The following is a 25,016-nucleotide window of genomic DNA, read 5'->3' on the forward strand; positions in this document are numbered from 1 at the left end:
TCAAACTGTGATTTGAGACATGGCATTGCCATCTCTCTTATTGCTAAGAGCTGGCACTCAGCCATTCTTTGCTCTGTTGCATATTTTCTTTCTTTCTGCTTTAATCTTTTCATCTATTTTAGATTTATCCAGGGTTGTTGGCTGCTGTTGAGTGCCAAAGGGATTCCTGCCAACTGTTCTTTTTAAACCTTTAGAAAATCCAAAATAATTGTGTTTTAAAACCAGATTTTTGTCTGCTGTTTATTCCCCAACACTAAGTTTTAAGTGCTCCAAATGTAATCAAAACAGAATGGTTTTATTTCCCTTCCCCTCAGGCACCATGAAATTATCTGCGCTCCCCTGGAAGACCACAGTAAAATGTTGAAGACATTTGTTATGTTTGAAAGGCACCATTTTCTAACAGAAATAACACTTTTCCAATCATTAATCTCAGCAAAAGCCCAGCCTGCTAGAGGATCCCTGCCGAGGAACTTTGGTTTTGATTAGAACAATAAACAAGTGATGCTAAAATGAAACTCGTGAATATTTATCTCCAACAGATACCACCAACAGCACCCTCAGTAAACCCAGGTAAATTCAGTATTTAAGTTTTCCCAGATCAACTTTGCTCTGTTTTGATGAGAGAATTCTAACACTAGAAAGCAAGAATTATAAAGCAAGTTGCAGCAAACCTTCCTTGAGCAAATTAAACAGCTCATTAAACAATTTGCTGATTATTTCTGTTTGCTGAGGGTACGTGGCTGCTTTTACCTCCATGGTCTGCAGATTCACATTTAAAAAAAAGGTGGATCCTTGTGCTTTTTGAGTTTTAAACCTGTTTTTATTCCCAGTGCATATTATAAGAAATGTCAACATGTTCTAATACACAAGCTCTTAAAATCAGGCAAAAATGAGTTTTGTTTCTTTAAACACTGGGAACAGAATGCAACTTTTAATTAAGCAGTGGAGTAACCTGTTCTTCATGCTGCTCAAATCCTTTCAGATAAACAGCAACTAATTAATTCCAAACATGTTTTACCTACTCCATTGCCCAGGCTGAATGTTTTTATTAAGCCCTGGATGTCCTACAATAACAAGTCTAGGAAAAAAAAATTCCCAATTAATTTACCTGCATGTTGTAGAACCAGGAGCTCTCTGAAAAACACTGAGCCTGTTTTTCTGCACACTAACTTTAAGAGAAATTCTTGAAATTCTCGATTTCATGCATCTTATACCTCAGGTAGCACAGCCACCTGTGCTTTTGCAGGGACAGGGACACAGCCCTGTGATGCCACAGGAGCAGCACCAACTCACAGCACCTTTCAGTCAGAAAATCAACATTAAAAAGCAATTCAATCTTCACCTGAACTCCACAGGGAAGGCAAAACCAATCCCAAGCTCTCCCACTTGGAGCTGTGCAGTGAACACAGGCTCTTGAGGAATTAGTTTAGTTATGAATTAATTTTGCAAAAAGCACACCCTAAAATCTTCCACTGCTGACACCAGGTGGGCAGAAGGCTCAGCACCATCAGTTTGGATGTTTGGAGCACTTTAGTGTTATATATCCTGCCAGTTCTACTGACATAATTAAACTAATTGGGAGTTTTGGCCTCAAATGCTGGGTTTCAACTCTTTCAAGCATCTCCAAGTTCCCAAGAGCCCCCCTAACCCTTGAGCTTTGCCTCTGCAGCAGACTTTAAATTCAAGTTTGAGGTCAAAACAAGAAACAGCAAGCCTGCATACAAGCTGCATTTGCTGCTCTGGCTGGAGGGCTGGTCTCTGCAGTAATTAACACTCTTGGTGTCTTGTTTGACCTCTGATTACCACACTAAACCCACACTGGCATTATCTGCAGTGAGCACTCTGCAATCTGGGTACACCTTCATCTTACAGCAAATTAATGCAGTGAAGTGACAAAACACAGTGGGTTTTTACAAATGGTTTTAATGTACATGTAATGAACACTTTAACTGTGTGTTAACACTGTTACCACTCTGTAACAGGCAGAAAATGTGTCTACACAAAATCCTCACGCCCAGGTGCTCTGTTGGAGTCCTTCTGCCTCAGAGATGTTTCCAGCAGCATCACCTGGAACACAGGAGCAGGGTCAGGTAACCAGCCTTAATCATCATTACTGGACTTGTTAATGAGTCAGATATCATCAGAAAACCTTTTGCTCACCACCAGTCAATCTGCCGGTAATTCCAGCAAGTTTGGGTTAGTTTCATCACGTGATATCACAGGGAAATTGACACATTTGTGGCAGGAAGAAAACCTTTATCTCTCTGTCTACAGTGCAGAAACAGCTGCCCTCACATTTACTGCCAGTATTTTTTTTGCCTAGCACTTCATTCATTATACATTTAGAGCAGAAATTCTGCTCCAAATGTGTAATTAAGTCTCTTTCTGGGGACTGCAGCCAAAGGCCACCACATCCAGCTAAGAGCACAATAAAAATTTAAACTCACCCAGCAGATTCTCCTGCTCTGCTGTCTCAGTGCCCTCCCCAGGGCTTGGGAAGAGCTGTCCCATCAGTGGGTGGACATCAGCCACCAGCACGTGGCAGCACAGGCCTGCAGGCTCTGCCTAAATGCATCAGAAAACACAGATCAGCCTTAAAATTCTAAGGAACACAGACCAAGTAAAAATCCACATCTCCAGCTCCTTACACCCTATAAACCTCATTCTAAATCTGCATTTCACCTGGTACAGAGTTCTGTGTAGTGCACTGAAAGCCATCACTCACCTTCACATCAGGGCCACCTCCCCAGCTGTTCCCAGTCCTGCTGTGTCACATCCACGTGGGAAGCCCAGCCCTGCAGAGAAGTGGGACAGAGGGACAAGGTGAGATGTTTTCCTGCTGGCTCCTAGAGGATGGATGTGGAGGTTTAGGCTCCTGTGTGTAGCTGCATTTCAGACCAGAACCAGGGTATCGTCAGTTCTCGCATCTGACGGCACTTCCTATTCAGGGTTATCATCATCAACAGCTGCTAATTAACTCCTCTAATTCATCACTCAAAACACCAGCTTCCATCTCAAACAGTTGTACAATCTCCCCCCCCCGTGTACGAAGCATTAACTTTTAACTTGTATGTACACAAACTCAGTTTTATTGAGTTTTTATTTAAACTTAAGATGTAATTTTTACAGATTATTTTTGACTTGTAAAGGCCTGGACCCCCTTTTAACAACTTTGCACACATTAATGTAAAAAAAAAAAAAAAAAAAAGTAACTTACTCTTTACTTCAAGACACCTTTCTGCTGTGGGAATAAAAGCAAGAGAAGTGTTACTAGAATACTTTTTACCAGTATAAAGTAGGTTTATGCAGGGAAAAACAAGAACAAAACCAGACCCTCATGACCCACTCTGCTTGTGCTTCCACCCGTGTTTAAGCTGATGTGAATCACTGGAATATTTATATCAAACAGGTATTAGTAGTCAGCAAGCCTCTCTAAACAATTCTTAATGAGGAGATTTAGAACTATGTAAACTTAAATGCAGGTCGCAAGATTGCATTTACCAACAGAGCAATTTTCAAACTGAAATCGCAAACACTCCAATGCTGCGGGTGTAATGTTTAATTACACAAAAAGGGTCTAGCAGATCAAGAAATTTAAAAAAGGGACCTAATCGCTGATTTCTATGGCTGCAGCGCCACAAAAATCGATGGAGGCGCTGGATGCCGAGCACTCCGCAGAGCAGCGTTGCCTGCACGGCCCTCACGGAGCCGCGGGCAGGGCCGGGCCAGCAGCGTGTGACCGCCACCCTCTGCAGCAATGCCCCACACGCACCGCCCCGGCCGAGCCGCGAGCAACTCCCGACTTACCGGGGAGGGGTTTCCGCGGCCCCGGCGGGGTCCCGGCGCTGCCGGCGGGGTCGCGCTGCCGGTGCCGCCTCCATGGTGGCCTGAGGGACAAGGGCCGTGAGGCGCCACGCGCCGCGCCCCCCCCGCCCCTCCAATGGTGCGGCCCAGGCAGGCCCGACGGCCGCTACCACTGCCGAGCTGGGGGAGCGAGCGCTTCAGCTCGCTCAGCGGTACGGGCGCTTTGCTCGGCAAGCCGGGCCTGCGCCGTCCCGCTGCCCGCCCTGCAGGCCCCGAGCCCGGCCCTGAGCCCAGCCCCGCCGGCTCTCCCAGCGCCACCTCCAAGGGCACGGCGCGAAAGGGCGCGCTTCTTTTCGGCGGCCGCTTATAAAGCCTTGGGCCGTACCACCCCGCGGCGGGGGCGGACTGTGCTACTGCTCCACAGGCGGGGGTGCGCCGAGGCTCCCATTTCCGCCCGTGGGGCCGTGAGGGAACGGGGCGGGCGGAGCCGCGGGCATCGCTCAAACCCCGGCCCCAAAACCCCAAAAAAACCCCAGGTTTAGGCAGCACCTCAGGGCAGGGACAGGTGACAGCCTCGGGCAGGGACCCTCGTGTCGGCCCCGGCCGGGCACAACCCCAGGGAGCACCGGCCCTGCCCCGGGTTCCGCCTTTTCCAGGAACACTGGAGAGGTCGGAGCGATTTCAGGCCAGTTTTATTTAGAACAGAACAGCTGTTTTGAAATAAAAGTTCCGTTCTTTTCACATTGTGTCATCTTGAGCTGAAAATAGGGGTGTTTTGGTTTCCTCTTCCCTCTGTTAAATGCATCAGCTATCGTTTTAAACAGAAACACAAAGCCAGCTTTGCTTTCAAATTTCACCCTCAACATCACCGTGTTCAGTCAGCCTGAAGAACTATTTATCAAAAATCCACATTTTCCAAACAGCAAAAACTTCCTACAAGAAGGATTAGCGTGGTGCTGTAACAAATCACCTAAAATCCAGATCCTCCAGCAAGAGCCAAAGCCAACAAATCTTTTTTTGCAATTTTCAACATAAACACATTTTAGTGAAATACACAGGTCCCGTCTCCCTGTCAAACATCAATTTCTGCATCAAATTCTTGTAGGTGATGATAGCTGGGAAAGTGAGAGAAAAATCACATTAGCTAAGGATTGAACAGCTGAAAACAGAGAGAAGGGAACTTGGAACAAAATTCTCTTTGCAATCTCTCAAATAGATGGAAGTTAAAACGTTGAGGGAAAAGCATTGACTTAAAATTTTGAGTTCATTTTTAATTACCAAATCCCAGCACTTCTGGCTCAGGTAACTAAGAAGCACAAAGCTGGAAAGAATTCCTGATACCAGCACTCTCCAAGGCTTCTCTGTACATTGTAAAAAAGCAAAACCAAGGAACACTCAGTTACAAAACCCTCTCTACAAGTCCCTTAAACAATAAACCTCGATTCTTGTTGCAGCTAAGCTCCTGTGGGCTCAGTATCACACAAAAACCCCCCCAAAACCATAAAACCACAGTCCTGACCAGCGTGGGGGAATTTTTAAGGCAAATTTCTGACAACCTGGAAGGCAGAAGCAGAGTTAAGGGTCACAGGCCTGTGCTTGATTTCACACATCTTTTAGATCAGCTAGAGATCCCCTATTCCCATCAGTTTATCCTTTGCCAGGTTTAAATTAGGAATATTGACATGGAAACACCACGCAAGGGTTCCCAATAATCCAGCTTTGGTGGATGAGGTGCTTGATTCCTTTCAGGAAATAAAAAAGGTCCCAGTGGATTCAAAGCAGTGACACAACACAAAGGTTTACTGGCAGAAAGACACCAGTGAAATGAATTTTATCAGGATCTGGAGAGATGGGAGTGATTCTCTGGGAAAGCTTGGGGAGAGGATATCAGTGAAAGCACACGTTTAAAATGAGTTATTACAGTGATCAGACATTGCAGGCGTTTCTCTCAACAGTACTTTTATGAGACATTTATATATTCAATAATTAAATATAAAATCAAGGATGAGTGTCACAAAACAAGGAAAGAGTAAGGCTTGAAGCCTGGTCAGCCCCCAGACTGCCCCTTCAGTCACTGTGCCTGTCATTTGACCTTTCGTTTGACATGCTGCTATCCTCACACATCATAAAGCATAAGAAAAGTTAATTTTGCAGATTCCTTGCTGAAATCTCAAACCTACTTCAACTTAGTACAAAAACGGGGGGGGGGCACAAAAAAAATTAAAAAAAAGAAAAATTTGCTTGTTAAAAAGCAGAAATGGGAAGAGGAGTTCACAGATATTTTGGACTGACAGAACCAAGGAATAGGGACAATGCAAACAGATTTCAGATTATTACAATGGTTTTGCTACCTGTTGTTTACCTGAATGTGATGTGCTGCATTATTCCTCACTCAGAATTACTGGCAACATGAAAAAAAAAAAAAAAATAGCAGCTGCACACTGATCAAACCCTTGTCCTACCCAGGGAGGGATGAAAATGTGCAGGTAAAAAACCTGAATGGAAGAAGTCACCCATGCCCACATCCACGTGTACTATACAGGAAGAACATCCAAAATATTGACAGGAGACAGTGATCCTAAAGTTTTCCTTTTCTCTTTCACTTCTACATGGATAGAACAGCACAGAGGAGAACACCACTACAGCTTTCACCGTGGCCCATGGGAAGATTCTCACAAATATAAAAATGCTTTCCAGCTGTTGGATTGCTTCAGGACATAATCCAGGTGGAATGACAGGAATATAATCTCTCCTCGTGGAACAACAGCAAAAAAAACAACCCCCAAACCTTCAGGGGGTTCACACAATTGTCAAACATCCAACCTTGCAGTCCTGAACATCTTAATCCCTGCTACAGCAGAACGTGGCATCACCAACATAAATGACCAGGATTCCTTGGATTCTGGTGGTGCCACTGGGATACCTACATGGAATTTAACTGTAATAACATGTGTAACTTGGATTTACATTCAGTGTGTTGGAAGAAGGGAATGTGAAAACCAATCCCTTCATGCTTTATCCTTGCTGGCTGCTCACCAAGGAAGCTTTATTGTTATTACTTCAAGAGGAAAGGAAAGGTGCTGGTAAGAGCCAGAAGGGCAAGGCAATGATCTGGATCATGAAATAAATGCCCTGTTCTTTGGATGAAGTGTGTAAAACATTTTGTTAAAAGCCTCCATGATGAAAACATCAAGAACAGAAAAGGTCTCCTTAAAAATACAGAGCATTTCTGCCTCATCTTTTAAGTTCAAAGCTCAGGGGAGAAAATGTTTTGCTACAATTCACTACAGGTTTGCTGTCATAAACAGAGATGACAATGCCCTACAGAGCACAGGGCCAGCCACAGACTCCAGACAACTGTCTTTGCTTTAAGTTTCAAGTGGTTTATGCCTCTCTTGTTGTAGAAAAGGAACAGAGACACTTCTGGAACCTTCACTGCAGAGTCTTTGCCAGTGTCCAGCTTTTGGGCAAAGGGGATCCTGCCAGGCTGCAGTCAGCACCTGGAGGGTCAGGCTGTGAACCCAGTCATGATTCAGAGTCTGAGCCAGAGCTGCTTTCCCGGCTGATCTCGATTTGTAGGGAGGGTAAATGATCCAAGCGACTCTTTTTTTGCCTGGACTGTTCTTTTTCCTTAATGAGAGCACCCCAAACCCTCTGCAGCTCAGAGTCATCTTCCTCTGGAGATGCCACAGAGTTTTCAGCTTTCTCTGGAGTCTTTTCCTGTGTCTTTGGAGCAGATCCCAATCTGGTCCATAAATTACCTAAGCAGATAAAAACCAAACATTTTAAAAAAACCAAAACAGACAAGACTGAGAGGAAGAAGTCAAGGAACCAATTCTTAAACTCACTGCAACTCTTCAAACCCTTCCCACTCCCCCCACTTCAATATTTGGCATGGAACTGATTATGCTTTCAAGAGTAATTGAAATTAAGCTGCAGGAGGCTCAGGGCAGCCTTGTTCATTGCTCCCCATTTGCAGAGGATGTTTAATTCACACCTGAAGTGCCCCTGCATTCCTGACATTTGTTTTGGTGCCCACAGTCTGAAAGCAGTCCCTGATCTTCAGCTCACCTCCATAAAAATACTGCTCCCAAAACCTCCCAGCTCCTCCCTACATGTATTTAGATTTCAAAGCTCTGAACAAACATTTGCTAATTTATCCTGAATTTCTTTCAACTTCACCCCTTCGTGGCTTTCTGCTGGAATTTCTCTTGGACTCCAAAACCAAAAGGAAGTGCAGCAGAACATTTTCTGCACACAACTAACCTGATTTCTTCTCTCTGGTGTCAGAGTAGAGGCCTTTCACATCTTGTTTGGGGATTCCCAGCCTGCTGTGCACATCTGAGATTGGTTCTCGACGAGGAGCACAGGTACTGCTTGGAGCTTTGATTTCTGGAGAGTGTGGCCTTTTCCCCAGTCTCTGCCTTACATCTGGGGATATTTTCAGTGATTAAAATGACAAGAAAAAAAAAATCCTGTGGCATTTACTCTGCCAACTCAGTTTATGCTCATTCACTATTGACACTAGACAGATTCTCTGTTTTTATCTTTTCTTTAGCCTGTTCATTTAAGTCTTTCATGCTCAGATTTCCTGGAAATTTCTGCAGTACAATTTAGCCAGATTTCATTTCAGTTTTGGCAATAAATTTGACATTTCGTGTTTTCAAGCTGTGCTCTGTCCAAAAGATAAAAACCTAACTTATCCCATGGCCTGCTGCTTTTCTGGTGTAGCAGCAGAGTCTGTAAAAATCCAGCAGGTAAAAATCCATGAAACTGGTCTGCCTTCAACAATTCTTTTCAGGTAACAGATACCTTGATTTAGAATTCTACCACTGCTTGGTATTTGGCAGAATAAAATAAAAAGAATACTAAAGACATTGATACTTAACCCTTGATGTGAATTTTGTATTCTGAAGTTTGCCTGGCTTAGGTGGATGTTCCCAATCTTACAGGAGGTCCAGACAAAAATATGAAGGCAAAGGGAATTTTAGGACCATGTGTCAACTTGTCAAATAGACAGGAGGGGTAAAATACACAAACATAATTTTGACATTTCATTGATACAAAAACGTACTTTTCACTTATCAGTCAGATAATATTACATATGTCAGAAGTAGCTGAAATTATACACGTTTAAGTCAAATAAATAAGTTATTTATGCTCAGAAATAAATCCTGCCAAATGCAAAAACACCCATCTTCATGTAATACATATTTTTATGTGTATTTATGTGTATTTTTAAGTGTAATCAGTGTTTCACATTTGACTTTGTGCATGACCTTCCCTGTGTGAGCTGCAGTTTCTCAGCTGCAGAGAATCTCTGCCTCAAGGAGGGAACAAATCAAAAAGGACAAAATGGGAGGAAATTGGCACAGGTAAAGAAAATTGATGGAAATCAACATCACTAAAAAACCTTTCACTAAAGTGTACTTGATTTTTTTTTCCCCAAAAGCAATTCTCAGTCTCTTAGTGAGGACAAACTTTGTGAATGCAGAGTTTATCTGCAGTGGAGCACAGGTGTGAAATAAATATATTTTAGTGACAATTCTGCCCAGCAGTGAGTGACAGAATTACCTGATTTGACAGTGCTGTTTGGCTGCCGTGGCCCAGAGTTGTTCTGACGTTTCTCTTCCAACAGGAGCCTGACATCTGCAACTTTCTCCAAGGATCCTTTGCTGCCAATCCTGTTTTTGATGTTGCTGGTGGCTATGCTATCTGCTCGCATGGAATTCCTAAAAAAAAAAACCCCATAGATTTGATGTCCTCTAAATAAAATTTAATCTAGTATAGTTCTTAAGTCTTCTTATATGGAAAATTACATCACAGAAAATAATAGTATCAGGATTTCTCTGCTGAGAAAAAGAAGTAAAAACGATGCTTAGAAGCTGTTCAAGCCAGAATCCTAAATATGACAATAATTCCATGAATACCTCAGTATCCATTTCAAGGCATTTAAAAATTGACATTATAATGAGTATAACTATCCTACTGAAGGGACACATTTTATTTTATTCATCTAAAGTATATACAACTTTGGTTAGTAAGCCCATAATGAACATAAATTCCTTCTTGTCATCAACAATGGAGGGTTATTTTTTTTCTGAGATGAAGAGCAAGGGGCAAAGAGAAAACAGAAAGAGGAGTTATTTTTCCCTGTTAATTATGGTTGTTTCCATAAATTTCTCTTGATTTTACTTCAAGTTTCATTATTATTAATAAGCAAGGATGAGAGATCTGCAGAAAAAGCTGTATTAAAAAAATGTTAATTCTATTAAAAGCCTAGTCTCTGTATTTCTTGTTAGGATATCGACTACAAAATTATATTAAGAACTGAAAAACAGTTTCAAGTTTGTCTTCAAGCTTCGACAGCTCGGTACTAAAACTGGGAAACCTCTTCACTGCTACTTTTAAGGACTAAGAAACTTTTACCTAATATTTTTCAGCTGTGACTCCACCTCATCTGCATACATGGTCATCTTCATGCTTTTTTTGGGCGAGGGGGTGGAGATCATTTTCAGCTCCAGGTCATAGTCCATCTCATCCGAGTCGGAGGCGCTGGATCTCCTGGCGGCGCTGCGCTCCCGCGACTGCCGGAAAGCCTGCAGCTCATCCCGGTACTCCACCACCACCCTGTCATCTTCATCCATGTCCTGATCCTCCTCCTCCTCCTCTTCCTCCTCGATGGGCTCTTCGGGAACGTTCACCAAGCCTGCAGCAAAACAAACTCGTTCTGATCAACTGAATTTTAGAAAGTACTTGAAAGGCAAACCTAAAGGAAAATCACCTCGCTGTAATTAATGATCTCCTACAGAGGAGTCTGAAGTTCTTGTAGTTCTCTCTTTTTTTTTTACAGAATATTTTAACTGGAATCAATAAATGGCATAAACTGCCACAGGACAAAGTGTCCCTGGTGTTCACTCCCTCAGAGGCCTGGCCAAGCACAAAGCTGGACACAGTAATTAAAGTACAACTGCCTCTTGTAGAAGGTGCAGTTCTTCCTTCCTGAGCTAAGCACAATTCCCAGGATCTTACAGGGCTTAATGTGCCAGCTGCTGGCTCTGCAAAAATCCTTTCAAGTCCTGCAAGCAGCAATGCCAAAAAGAACACAGGTATCATTATTATGAATTCATCACAGATGCTGATTTAAATAGAAACAATTTCAATGTAGTCATCACCAGCACTCAGACATCTCTTCAGACAGCACTACACGACCAACATGGAAAATCTTCCATGAGATTTGTCACATCCTTGGCTGTATTTTTAACAGGCCAGTCACACTGCACTTGTCTCATGTCAGATTTTTATACCCATTGTTTTTCTACCTTAGGCAGCAGATGAAGACATTCCAGCCTAATTAATAGAATTTTCTCATCTCTACCGTTCTACATTTAGAGATTGGGAGAATTGACTTAGCAAGTATGACAAATTGCCAAGAAGGCTGAAGAAGTCATTTATTCCTTCTTTTGGCCTGTGATGCCACAGTCCCCATGCCCTAAATTTTATGGAAGAAAAATGTCACATAAAAAGCAGCAGCTACTTTGGGAAGCAACGAGCAGAGTGAGGTTTCTGCCTCAGGAATTTCCTGTAAACTCTTAAAATGGGATTCAGGTTTGTTTTTTTAAGAAGAGTTCCACACATCCCATGGGATTGGTGAGGCACTGCTCCAGACCCTGCCCAGCCCTCCATGTCCCATTGTCCCCCCAGGGCTGTCCCAGTGTCCCCCCAGGGCTGTCCCAGTGTCCCCAGTACCTGAGTGCCGATGTTTATAGGGAGGAGTCAAGCCCACATCGTCCCCAATCAGCGTCCTCTTCTTGATCACATCCCGGTGGATCCGACGGGAATGGTACCTCCTCTTCCTGAAAACCAGAGACAGGGTGACATTCCTGTCACAGGAATTATGGCTCCTTCATGACCCCTAAATCCTGGATGAAGGATGTGCAATTATCACCTACTTTAACAGTGTTTATGTCAGAGCTGGTCTGAACATAAACTTTATTTTCATGAGAAAATTCTCTCCTTATAATTCACACTCACATTGCAAAAACATTATTTACACTGAAGCATCTACATAAACTAAATAGAAAATCCACAAATTAAAACCGTTTTAGCATGTCCAATTACCTGCATGTTCCAATTCCTCTGTCCAACACTCACCAAGAATTGCTAAGAATTCCTTTCATGCCTCCATAATTTGGATTGCCATATTTCATGTAATACTGGCTTCTCCTTGCAGCTCCCAGCTCCTTTTTGTCATCTGCAAAAAAACATAAATTATAAGAATTTTCCCCTCTTAGAATATAACTTACAGCACAGCATAAAAATAAATAACCATCCAAAGACAGAAAGTGAGACTGAGTGTGCCTTAAAATCAGAATTACTTCACCCTCCTCCATGAGGGATTCAATTTTGCTTATACCTCTGGAATTTCTCCTACCACCACAGCTTTATTTGTGTCTAGAAAGTTAATTCCAGGGAGACTGGGTTTCTACAGATCAGTTTAACAGGGCATTACATCCCCCTGTCACTGCTGGAGTTTCCACTCACCTTCCTCATCACCTTAATGAATGTCCCACTTCCTGCATGGTCCAGAAATTACACGGATTTTCATTTTAGTCATACATAAAATTAATATTTAGCAAAAATTTTTACTAATCCCTCATTGGCATCACAAGTTGTATCCATGTTTATAAAACGTGGAATTTTACTTCTGGAAAAAGGCATCATTCCTATTCCATGGAATTGGGAAGAATGCCCTGAGGGACAATAATTTTCATACAACTTGAGCTGGATATAATTCACACAAGAAATGTAGATTTATGGCAAAATCTTAACACCTAACAATTAGGGAAAAAAAAAAAATCACACTTTTAAATAAGAAGTAGGCACTTTGAGTCATTAATTAGCCAACAAATAAAACTACAACAAGCAGTGAATTGAGGGTGCTTGTTAAGGTGGTCACTTACCTTTAGTAGCAAATCTCATGAATAGCTTGTTTCCTTTAGCCAGTTTATTGGCAGGGCGAAGGTCATTACGCAGGAGAGAATCCTCTTCTACTTGGGAGAGGGCATCCAACTTTGGGGGCAAAAAAGGTATTTTGGACTCAAAAATCAAATGACTGTTGAACAAAAATGGGTTGCTTACAGAGAAGCAGTCAAGTGATTATGAAGAAAGTCACTTTTCAAATGATGTTCAAATTAACTCTGCTTTATTTTCTTGACAAGCTGACATTAATTTTTAATGTAAATTGTCCTGAAAATTTTAAATATATACTTGTCTTGCTCCATAACATTAACTCAGGTTATTAAATCCAGTAATTGTCAAATGACTCTATATTACTGACTGAAATGCAGAAAATAAATAGCAAAACCTGGGCACTGAAAAAAAATTCTTTTTTCTTCCTGTTTCATATCTACATTATTTTATTAACAGGTTCTCATGCCCTCACACAGTGATTAAAAACCTTTCTTTTTCATTTATAATATAGAAACTCCAATGCAGACTTCCATGATGTAGGAGTGTTCCCTGAGCCATTCCTAAAGGAAATCCTAATCACACCTATTATACACTCAGGCAGTGAGGATTAAATTGCTGCCAGGACATCACTGTGTGTGCTGATTCCCACAGATCCATGGGCAGCCTAAATCCCACTGGGCTCTAAGCACTTTCCCTGCTGAAAGGTCATTGCCTTCCATGATTGTTCTTTCATTGCCTCCTCTCAGCAGAAAAGAGAAGCCAGGCTCACTCTTAAACTCCCCAAAATCTATTTTCACAAAGCACTTTACATTGGGATTACCACCACCTGCACTCCCTCTCACTCCCCACCTCATTTATTTTGATAATTGAATTGTGAATTGCAAATAGAAACCTAAAATGCTGTGAAAACTTCACACCAGCCAGAGCAGAACTTCCACAGCAGAGTTTCCACTTCCCCTCTGTACTGACCTCCACATCACTGGGATTGTCATCCTCAACCTCTCCTTCTTCTGTCTCGTCATCGGAGCTTTCCTCCTGTTTTTCTAAGGAAAATAATTGGGAAAAAAAAAAACCAAACAAAACCAAGCTCCATTTTAGTGTGTCAGCTTCATTTGATTTATGATTACCTACATTGTCTGAAATCAGCCTGAAGGTGTTTTCCTTCCTCCTGAGCAGCCTAGGGAATAATCAAAGCAGTGAATGCCTATGGAAAAGTGGAGCACAGTGACATCCAGAGCTCTGTGCCTGCAGCAGCACATGTCCATCATTAATTTAATTATTTGAAAGCAAATGAAACTGCACTGCCTGTCAGGATTTAGTGCGTTCAAAATCAGAGATCAGCAAGGCCAAGGCACTAAAGGCACATAAAAGCCTTTCCTTCCATCTCATTTTCAAATGCCTGCAAATATCCAATACTAACAGTGTAAACCAGGTTATTAATCAAAAGCTTAGAGAGGGAGTAGTAAAAAGGAAAAAAAACAGCCTTAGTGACTTAATTTTGCTGTGAAATAACTAAACAATAAGTGCATGCTTCCAGAATTGCTAAAATTGTGAGCTGCTTTGATTTCTCAGTTCTTTTTAGCTCAGTGTAAGACAATTCATGCTGGTTTTTTTTCCAAAGCCCCCAAGAAATAAAATACTGTAAAAAAGTAATGACTGTGGACAGTGTGATATACCAATATCATCTGCAAAGATCTCAAAGTACTTCACAGACCTAAGATAAAAAATTCTCTCTTTTATATTTCAGAGTCCCTTATCTTAAATCTCATCCAACAATAGACTTAAAAACTTAAAATAGAGAGTGGCAGCTGTTCAAAAGATCCTGAAAATACTCCTGAGTGAAAACAAAGCACGATTAACCACACTTAAAGCAAAGAGAGAATTTAAGTAAACAAGTTACCCAAATTCAAACCAGAATAATTAAGTTCCATCAGGGAGAGTACTCAGGCATTTTTCTGACTCACAAATTAGAAGTTTCTCATAGCACAGACCAATCTTTTGCTTCCCTAAATGTCACAACAGCCCTGAAATTCCTACCTAAAAAAAGGAACGTAACCAAGCCAGATGACTCCAGGGTGTCTGTATGGATCTCACACCTTAAGATGTAATTGAACAGTCTGTATTTTCTTTAATACTCCAGAGGAACAGGAGTAATTCAGATAACAGTTCTTATTTTCAGATGGGGTGCAATGATAATATAATATGCAATTCATAGCAAGCAGGATTAAATAGATATGTTTATGCTCCATTTAAGAAATGTCCCTAATCTCCAAAAATTTCCTAACAAGTCTAACTTGAAGCTTTATCAACATTAGGCCAAAATTAAAGTCATGTGGATGGTTAAGCCACTGCTTTGGGGACAAAAGGAGCAGGAAAAGGGGGTGAATTAGAAGAATCCTTAAGTTTAACAAAGCCTTAAACACCAAATTTCCCAGAAAGGCTTTTGGAAGAACTGCAGATACCTAACAGAGAGATTGGCTACAGCATTTTTAAGCAAAAACTATGGAAATGTTAATAAATATGACATTTTTTTGCTCTGTATCATGTGATAGAGCACCTCCAACCACAGCACTCACAGCAGCCTAAGAGCAAAACTGTCCTCAGGCAGGAAAATTCTGATTTTAAACTTCCCCACATGAAAGGAAAATAAATTTACAACCAAGGCAGTCAAGTACCAGAGTGATCACGACACTGACACGTACTTTTGCTGCTCTGCTCTTTTATAACCAACATTTTAATAGCTTCTTTCTTAAAAGGGTAACAGCCAAATTTAGAGCTGATACACACCCTGGTGAAGTGATGCACTGTCACGCTGCTGTGAGGGACACACTCGAAGGATGGTGGTGCATCAAAAAGGGAATTAGAGGTGGCATTTCAAAAATAGGCCATTTTCTCACACCTGCTTTTTGCCCACTTTGCCTGCCTTTGTAGGCACAGCACACAGAGCTATTTCTGTGCATATGGCCCACTATAAATACCAGCTCTCAGTATCAGCCTCATCTAACATGTTTAGTATCGACTGAATTACTGCTTTTGGTCTGGCTCCAACCCACCTTTTAAGAAGCAGCTTCTTCAAAAGGTTTCCAAGATGAAAGCCTTTTTTAAAGTGGCAGAATACATTTACCTGCAACTACACGATAGAAGCTCCTTCAGTAATTTAGGTTATGCAATACCCCAGCAGAAGTTTAAAGTTTCATTGATTTAATGAGATGATGGCTGTATTTGCATATCTCAATCTACCTTTCTTGGTTTTTTCAGCTGTCTTCTCCTTATTGTTTTCTCTGCTCTTTGTTTTCTCCTGATCAGGCAGGGAACTCATATTTATTAGAGCTCGTGTTGCTGTCACTTCATCAAGCCAGACCACATTACCTGGGACAAACAGAAACACAAAACCCAAATGCAGTTGGTGTCATCAAGCAGTCACATCTCCCCTGCCTTGCTGGAAGGAAATCAATGACAAAAACTCAGAAATGACAGAAAAAGCCATCAGATCTCTTGCACTGAAAGTCATATTCTTTAACACATCTGATAAGCTGAAGGACACACAATTTTCAGCTTATTACAAAACACAAGAGCTGATCAAACCCCCAAAATCACTGAAATACACAATCTTAGATTTGAGAGGCTTCCTGAAAACAGCAAATCAGGGCACTGGACTGGGGTCAGTGGATCCATGTGTTCCCACACAAATGTGATTAAGGGAGCAGCAGGGGGCAGGGATGAAGCCTGGATCTTTTTCCCCTTTAGCAACTTAACAGAACCTTGGACTTTACTGCAGAATTCTGTTAATGTTTTCCAAAAAGCAGGAAAATAGGGGCAAATAGGAGACTGCTCCAGCACTTTGCACAGATTATAGAGTACAGAGGTTCACAATATCATTCAGGATGTGCCTTAAGCATCAGCAGATGGTACTAAAATATAACTTATTAGGCAAATTAAAAGCATTTCATAGATGTTGAAATTGAAAGAGCTAAAACTGCTTAGAAACAGGATTTGAACAAAAGCTTTCTGCACTCGGTACAAATACAGCAACAAATGTCTCTGTTCTGCTGTTAAGCAGAGTGGGTTCAGATATTAAGAAGACTGTACAGTGACCCAAAATAAAAGAATCTCTCTTAAATTACTCAAACAGACAAGAATTACAAGGTGAAGAACACCCAGGTATTAACTTCAACGACTGATTAATAAATCTACTTTTTTTTTCAGTCTGCCTCATCTTCCTATCTCCAAATTTCCAAAACCTTCATCATTTCATGTTCACCAATTTGAAACACAGAACACTAAATCCACTTTTGCACACCTTAAGATGTAATTCAGTTGGGAACACTGAAGTTTTTGCCACGATGCAAATCTATGCTGAAAAGAAAAAGCTTTTTCTTGCTATTTTCATCAAGTGTAGCTGACATGGTAACTCAGGCACAGCATGAAAATTCACCATTAAAGAAGACGTGTAATAACCGTGAAAGGGTATTGTTACAAGCCTGAAGCCTTAATTTTCACATGAATTTACTCATGTAGCATTTAAGAAAACAGACTATCTTAGAAATGAAGAGTTAAGCTGTGCATTTCCAAGCTCATGCATCAGCACAGGTCCATCCAGCAGCTCTGTACTGTAATTATCCACCCAGGGCTCATTGGCTTTCTCATTTTCTATCAGCTTGTGCCAGTACTTCAAGCTGTCATATCTAGCGACCTCAAGGTCACCATCTATTTTGTCTTGCACTGGAGCAGAATTTCTTCAGGGTCACTCCAGAGAATGAAGGTATTGATTCTCAGATTTTAGCCATGCTTGTCAGTGAGTTTCCAGCTGTTTGGAAAACCTGCACTGGCTCCTATTTATTTTTCTATTATTTCAGGCACAATGTTTGTAGCCACATGACAATCTCAGAGTATTCCAGTTCCATTTTCTGTAGCAAAAATCTCTTCTACAGGCTTCAGTGTCAGTGAGGAAAGCTCAACTTGCCACCACCTTTGATCTTGCTGATCTCTCTCCCCAAAACAGCCCTCACCATGTGTACCCACATTCCTTTTCCAATCTATGGAAATCACACCCAGCTGCCACCTCCTTCCACCCACCCATTTCTCCTGGAGCATGCACTACACAAATATGGCAACAAATCTCCTCCTCCTCCACCCAAAACCATCCCAACCTGCCCAACTGCACAGTTCAATCACCCTCTCTCAGATATATTATTCATGTCAAGATGGAGGCAGCACATAATTTTAGACATTTTTCTTTTTCCCCTTAGAAATACAGCTGTGACCAGGTTTCAATAAAAGAATAAGAATTAAAAATACTGTGTTTACTTACATGAGGTGTCATCCAGCCACTCGATATGAGCAGGAGGATATTCTTTGAAATAGGCAAAGATGTCCTGGGTGCTCATCTCATCCACTCCACAAATATAAATGGTGTCCAGTCTTACTTTAGGAATTGCTATAAAGAGGAAAAGACACAAAACTAATACTTATTCTAAGGTTTCAGATTACTAGCATATGAGTTTATAAAGCAAATACTTTAAATAAACTAAAGAGGAACTAATTGAAGTGAAGCAGGGCATAGACCGTAACTTAAGTCTATTCTTCCACAGTGCAAAACTTCCAATAAATTAAGAATTAAAAGAGGTTACAAGCACTGGTAGAGACAGAGATTGCACAGCAACCAAACAGCTTGAAAAACATTTTTTTTTTCCTCTTTGAACACTGCCAAAGTGCTATCATTAAGTACTAAAGAGGCAGAACAAAACAAGGCCCTGCACAAAGCACTTCCACTTGTATCACCTGATGGGGAGCTGTTCCAGGCCACAGCTTAGCAGGTCCAAGCTGCCAGCTGGAAAAAAAGCCTTGAGAACTAACCGGGTGCCAAAAGCACCAGTCTGTTGTGCACACATCTCCTGGCTTCTGTTCCAGCCTGCCATCAGTGCAGCTTCACTGTGTGTACAGCACAGAGTCTGATCTCCCTGTGCACAGGACACAGAGTCCTCCACGTGTACCCACACAGTGCTCCAGGGTTTTTACAAAGCATTTAAAGATGCTTAAAGCAGCACTGATCCAGAAGGTGAATCCTGGGAATTTAGCAGTAGTAAATAAGGCACACAAAAAATGTAATATTTGTACTGGGGCTGGTAAAACAAGGAGTGAAGTGGCAAGTGTCAAAGAGGTTAAAAAATAACCACGTGCAAACGAGAAAGTGGAAAACCCCAAAGTGATTCCCTTCAGCAGTAATCTGGCAAAACCTCTGGGAATGTAGGAAATACTGCAGGATAAATCAAGTCAAGACACTGTGAGGGAGTAACTAAAGGGATCTTTGCTCCTGACTGCTGGATGAACTTGTACCTTTCTTCATCATGTCCCGGTCCAGGGCCACGTTCCTCTGGGCCAGATTCACCTCAGCCCGAAAATGGAAGCGTTTGGCTCTTTGCTCCTTCTTCTCAATTGCTTCCTGCAAAATGCAAAACAATGCACTCAAACAGGAGTCAGGAGCACGCTCAACAAACTGCACTGAGGATACCTAAGAATCTACCAGACAGCAACAATTTATATTAATAATTCTGTTAATTCTGGAGAGACTGATGGGTTTCAGAATGTAGAATTAATTCACAAAAATATTTCTGTGTCACAGAACAGTTTTTGTGTAGGTCCAGCAATGGGAATCAGGATGCATGGGAAACAAGGTGGCTTGGACAACACAGACTCCATCATGGAACAGGAACATTATCTAGTCCTTACTAACAAATATTAAATAAACCCCCTCTTCTAAAAGAAGCCTTTCTACCACAGGCAAAATTCATCTTTGAAGATTATACGGATTTTTTCCCTTGTTTTTTTAATATATACAAAAGTGTGAATTTGTTCCTCTGAGCATGAATTTAACACTGGAGAGCTGGCTCCAGAGAACTTTTTAGACTGGCAACTCAGGCTCCTCTAATGTACATCATGAGTAACAGCCTGCCTGGAACTTGTGCAATTTTGGGAACTGGCTGAGAAGCTCCTTGTTCTCCAGATTTTATTAGGAAGCACTCTAGGTTTCTGGATCTTTGGGATATGCAGTGATTCATGCCAGCTGAATCACCTGAACACCAGGCCAAGCCTTTGTCCATGTTGGGAAAGAAAGAAATGAAATGGCTCCACCTCTCCAGTGGCAAAAATGACAAAATGTTGAAGAGCACAAAAATTACCTTGGAGGTTACATCTATGCCAGTGATGAAACTTCCAGCTTTGTTTTCATATCTCCTACTGGTGTCCTGAAACAAAGCAAAATGGTGATGAAATCTCAATGAGCACTGAAAGCAACACACTTGTTACACTGAAAAAAACACCTGATCATTCCTACAAGAAATAGATCCTCTTTTCCTTGATCCAAGCTACATTCCTGGACAGAGAGGCACTCTCATGTCAGTGAAAGTAAAAGCACAAGAACTGAACCAAACTTCCCTCACTTCGACAGAATTTAGTTTCTATGTCAGCTGCTGCCAAGCTTTTACTTTCTCAGTAATGCAGGAAAAGTCATCAAACATCTTTCCCAAGTAAGACTTCCACAATTTTGGATTTGGGTATAATTTCCTTGTAAAACACGAGCAGATTTAACAGTGATACCTGACTACTGAAATGTCATTTTGCAGCTTTTAATCTCATAAAGTGAGAACACCAAGCCACATCCACAATGAAAAAAGTAACTTTTTATTCCTGTCATTATTTCAACCCCAAATTCCAAATCCCAAGGTGAAACACTTCCGTTTTGATACTGAGAGGGGGTAAAAATGAAAAATGAGAAGGGAAAAAATTGCAAGTTTCCTCTCTATCAGTCAGGACTGCTGAAGTCAGAGAGGGACTAAACCCCACAGCCCCTGGACCAATGACCCAATTCTGTTCCCTCCGTTGTTTGCATGTGTAAAATGGCATCTCTTCATTCTGACACTCTCAACTGGCAGAAGTTTAGAGCTGGAAGAACACCTCCTGCTTTCTTTAGGAGTAAACGTGTTCTTTACACTTGTGCTGCAATAATTACTTTGGCCAAAGGACCATTTCTAGAAGTAGGTTAGTCTCAGTTTAGAAAGACTGAAGAACACAATCCAATCGCTTTTCTTAGTAACAGCACCGAAGTTCCTCTAATGCTGCCAAACGGCCAGAGTTACTAGAAAAGGAAAAGCAAAGTAAACAAGGTTTTTAAAGCTGAAACCCCACAGTGTCTGAGGTTGACTCACGGAGCACAAGGAAGTGCAGCACGATGCTGTCTCTCAGGCCACATGTTGTGTAAAAGCACAAGCACGTTGGTAGACCAGCTAATTAAAAATTAGCTTCCAAAACAATTTTCACCCAAGTTTTGAGAGCAAAAGATTACTTAGGATTTTAGGACTCTGACCCATTTTTAGTTGTTAAACCTAATCCTACTAAAACTTGTACAGAAACAATCAGCGAGTGAAAAAAGGGCAGAAAAACATCGGGAAGGAAACCCTCAGAGCCCGCTCATCAGAGCCCACCCTCCCAGCTCTGCTATCCCGCGGTCAGCCCCTGTTCCCTGCTCCAGGTATTCCCTGAGATCCCGGCATCAAACATTCCCTGTACCCCCTCCCACCCACAGCCTCCTCCGCACCCCAACACTGCACCCCAAAGCCTCTTCTCCACCGCTTCCTTTATTCCGTTCCTTCCCAAGCACATCCCGCCCGCTTCCTTAGGACTCGCCCCCGAGTCCCCTCATATCCCCGCTCCCACATCCCTGCTTTTCCTAAGAATCCCCCCCCAAAAGCCCCCACGGAGCGCTCAGACACCCCCAGCCGCCGGAGCCAGCCCCTCCTCGCCCACACCTCTCGGCCCTCACCGGGATGAGCTCCCGCAGCGAGCGCCTCACGGGGATGGTCTCCAGCTCTCCCTCCTCCACCTCCATGGGCTCGGGCTCGGGGCCGCGCGGCTCCGCCGTGGTCGCGCTCGCCTCCGCCTTCACCGAGATCCGCAGGCCCCGCACGGCCGCCATGGCTCCGCCAGGCCCGCCCAGCGCGGCCAGCGAGACGAGCGCGGGGCGGCACAGAGCGGCGGGGCGGCTCCGAGCGCGGAGAGCGGCCAGGAGCGCCGGGCGGGCGGAGCGCCGCGGCCCCGAGCGCCGCCCGCAGCACGGCGCGGCCCGGCGGGCCCGGGGCTCCCCCCGAGACCGAGCGAACCCCGAGAGCCAGCGGAACCCCTGAGCGCGGTGCATCCCCAGTCCAACGCACCCCCGAGACCCAACGTGAAACCAGTGCACCCCAGAGACCCAGCGCTGCCCCGGAGCCAAGCACAACGCGAATCCAGCGCACCCCAAGCCCGGCACGTCCCGGGCCGGACGGAGCCGGTTCAGGGCCCAGGGGCTGAAGGTGGAGAACGGCCACAGAGACCGGCCGGAGGGCGGCCCCGCCGTGTCCCCGCGTACCCCCGGCCCCGGGGGAAAGGCACATGGAGTGTGGACAAACACAGAACTTAAATACTTCCCCAAAAAAATGTTTTTTTTTAAGCTATCTGAACTCTAATGTTCAATTTTCCCGTCCATATTAGTGGAATGTTACACCTCTGATAAAATCAAACTTAACTCTCAGCTCGCAGTTCTCCACAGTGTTGCATCCCATTGTTCTGAGGCTCAGTTATTCTCTTTGTCCCCTTGTCCCAAGATGTTCAGGTTGTTCCAGGAGAGCAGCCTTGCCTCTTCTTGGCCTAAATAAGCCACATGCTTCCACCAGTCCCCATGAGACATTAATTCCCCTAATGACCCTAATCAGCTCCGTTCACTCACACACAGCAGACCAGAGCCCTGTTCTAGCTGAGGAGTTGCTCCTGCCTTGGCATCATTATTTCACACCACAGCTGCCAGGCTACACAGCCACATCCCAGTGTCATTGTGTGTTATCATCACAGCACTAAGAATTCCTATTCTCCAGCTGCAGGACCCTTCCCTCCAGCTCAGGCTGCTCCATGCCTCATTTCTGCACATGTTACAAATAAACCCCCTCCAGTCCATCCCCTGGGACACATAACTTTCCCTCTGAATTGATGGCACTTCCCAGGAAAATTCAGACTTTGTCACAAAGACATTTCCCAGCTGGCAGCATCAAGGCTCCTCCCCTTACACAAAATCCAGCAAGATCAAGAGATCGTTCTACCCATCACTCACTCCAAGATTATTTATTCTCAAATCTTCACAAAGAGGTCGTGGCAAAATGGCTCATGTCACTGTTCACCAAAAGTGCTACATTTGGCACTGCCATCCCACAGCAGCACCTGGCAGGAACTTCTGGCACAGGTGACACTTCCAAGCCAGGTGTGAAGCCAGGTTCCAGGCCACATGAGGTGAAGAAAAGGAATAAACAGGACACAGGCACCTCCTGCAAGCAGCTGAGCCTGAACTAATTGCAAGAGGAAACATTTCTGTGGAAGAAATGCTGTTTCTTCAGGTCACAGGGAAAAGAAACCAAGAGATGGAACTTCTTTAGTTTTAGTTTTCTAAGTAGGACACAGTATTGCCATGTGATCTAGACCAGCCTGACAAAGCCAAACCCTTCAAGGAGCAGTTGGGACAGGGTTATGTGACACCAGGTCACCTTGCACTGCTGTCAGCAGAGTGCAGATGAACCCTGGGCTGGCCCAGGTGTTTCCTGATTTTAACATCCCTTGGATGTCACCTCAGGCAGAACATTGCTGTACTACAGCCCTCCATACTTGGCACCTTTTCAAGATTCACTCATTGCACTCAGCAAGAAACTTTCTACTGATTGACTGTGGCTTGAGACACTTAGCCAAAATTTTAGAGCTTCTTAGGAAAAAACAATCTCTGGTCAACTGGTCAGGAGAGAGAAACCAAACCTGGGTACCAGTGGGGCTTTTTACTGCCAGGTGAGTGAATAAAATGTTTTCATAGTATTTTGTTATTCCTTTCAGGATCTTGTAATTAACAGTGAATTCTTCAGCATTTCAAGCTGATTTAGTTTTATTCTTCTGAGGCAGTGTCCCAGAGCTTTGTTTTTCTTTCACATTCCTCTCTGCAATCCCTCCACCTGTGAACAATTACCTGAATTCTTAAAATGTTAATTGGTTTCAAACTTGTAGGGAGCAGGTTTGGGCAGAAGGGCCCTGAGAGGGTAATAAACTACTGAGGGATGCAGAGTTTAAATAGGGGAGGAAAAAGAAATTTGGGAAAAGCTACCAGTCATTATCAGAAATGCTAAGGAAAGGCTTTTACAAGTAACGAAGGTGAGAAGGTGACTGTAGAAGAGAAGCTGTGGATAACCTGGAAGTGATCAAGGCCAGGTTGGATGGAGCTCTCAACAACCTGCCCTAGTGGAAGGTGTCCCTGTCCACGGCTCGGGGTCGGACCTGGATGATCTGCGAGGTCCCTTCCCATCCAAACTATTCCAAGATCCTCTGAAATCATTCCAGCATTAAAACACCCACGGGAGCGATTTAGGGCAGGAGCGTTATTGGTTTCTCGGCTTTGACCACCAGAGAGAGCTCGTGCAACAAGATTCCCAACGTGAGCGAAATCCAAAACTAAAATCTGATGGAAAACACCAATTCCCGCAGTTTTGGGATCGGCTGAAAACGGGAGATGGGGACCGGGAAGGAAGGGGAAAAAAATAACACACTGAGCATCCTTAAAAAATGAGACTTTTTTTTGCAGTGGTCTGGCAGGAATCAGAAAAATGGTGAATTTTGCCCTAAAAGAGTGTTGGCTGATTTGTTTGTTTGAGCTCTGTGAACACTGAACAGAAAGGACACCTGTTCCTGCGGATATGATTTAACTCTCCTGCCGTCCTGGGCTCTCAACAAGGATCTGCAGCTTTTCAAACCTGTGAAAAACCCATGGAAGTGTGTGTGCTATTCCTGCAGCTGGCCAGCAAACCCCACACATCACCACAGACACCGGGACTGGCTTCCAAATGGATTAGTGCTCACTCCTAGCTCCAGTCCATCTGGAGAGAGAACACCATCAGCAGAGGAAGGATGTTCATTTGTGAGGCTGAAATCAAGCACCTGGTGTTTTCTTCTGGATTTGATGAACCACAGGCTCCCCACCTGTAAGGCAGAATATTTTCTCACTGGGATATTGTGGAGGTTAGTACAATCCCTGGTAACCTGACACAATGCCAGAGTCCCATGCAGGAGACAGCTACAGGGCCCTGCAAAAAAGCAGGATATTGGATGCAGGGAGCAGCACAGCACCCTCACAGTCAGGGACAGCTGTGCTCTAACATTGTTTATGCAAGTGCTGCCACAGGGAG

At 43.2% G+C, this 25,016-nt stretch overlaps 1 protein-coding gene, 1 long non-coding RNA gene and 2 other non-coding genes across 4 annotated transcripts; all 4 read right to left on the reverse strand.

Moving 5' to 3' along the window:
- Positions 1 to 1,903: 1,903 nt before the first annotated feature.
- Positions 1,904 to 4,128, reverse strand: LOC128817452 (uncharacterized). Its single transcript, XR_008440200.1, has 5 exons — positions 3,808 to 4,128; positions 3,218 to 3,241; positions 2,726 to 2,795; positions 2,448 to 2,565; positions 1,904 to 2,067 (listed from the first exon to the last, which is right to left on the reverse strand). It is a non-coding gene; the product is annotated as an uncharacterized LOC128817452 (long non-coding RNA).
- Positions 2,139 to 2,212, reverse strand: LOC128817500 (small nucleolar RNA SNORD65). Its single transcript, XR_008440213.1, has one exon. It is a non-coding gene; the product is annotated as a small nucleolar RNA SNORD65 (small nucleolar RNA).
- LOC128817496 (small nucleolar RNA SNORD49) lies at positions 2,891 to 2,964 on the reverse strand. Its single transcript, XR_008440209.1, has one exon. It is a non-coding gene; the product is annotated as a small nucleolar RNA SNORD49 (small nucleolar RNA).
- Positions 4,129 to 5,576: 1,448 nt separating the features above from the next.
- Positions 5,577 to 21,781, reverse strand: NCBP3 (nuclear cap binding subunit 3). Its single transcript, XM_053995760.1, has 13 exons — positions 21,596 to 21,781; positions 19,956 to 20,021; positions 19,114 to 19,219; positions 18,089 to 18,214; positions 16,018 to 16,146; positions 13,747 to 13,820; positions 12,768 to 12,876; positions 11,959 to 12,058; positions 11,554 to 11,660; positions 10,234 to 10,513; positions 9,379 to 9,536; positions 8,071 to 8,235; positions 5,577 to 7,565 (listed from the first exon to the last, which is right to left on the reverse strand). The coding sequence occupies exons 1-13, from the start codon at positions 21,746 to 21,748 to the stop codon at positions 7,330 to 7,332; spliced, it is 1,809 nt and encodes a 602-aa protein (XP_053851735.1). The 5' UTR covers positions 21,749 to 21,781; the 3' UTR covers positions 5,577 to 7,329.
- Between the last annotated feature and the right edge of the window lie 3,235 nt (positions 21,782 to 25,016).

The sequence above is a fragment of the Vidua macroura genome, chromosome 20 (genome assembly GCF_024509145.1).
Source record: "Vidua macroura isolate BioBank_ID:100142 chromosome 20, ASM2450914v1, whole genome shotgun sequence".
Lineage (NCBI taxonomy): Eukaryota > Metazoa > Chordata > Aves > Passeriformes > Viduidae > Vidua > Vidua macroura.

Coding starts and splice junctions, on each gene's coding strand:
- NCBP3 (XM_053995760.1), bottom strand. CDS start 21,748: ATGGCGGCCGTGCGGGGCCTGCGGATCTCGGTGAAGGCGGAGGCGAGC. Junction 13,821..16,017: donor AGCTGAAAAAACCAAGAAAG/GTAGATTGAGAT, acceptor TATTTTCCTTAG/AAAAACAGGAGGAAAGCTCC. Junction 8,236..9,378: donor AAACAGCACTGTCAAATCAG/GTAATTCTGTCA, acceptor AAATATCCCCAG/ATGTAAGGCAGAGACTGGGG.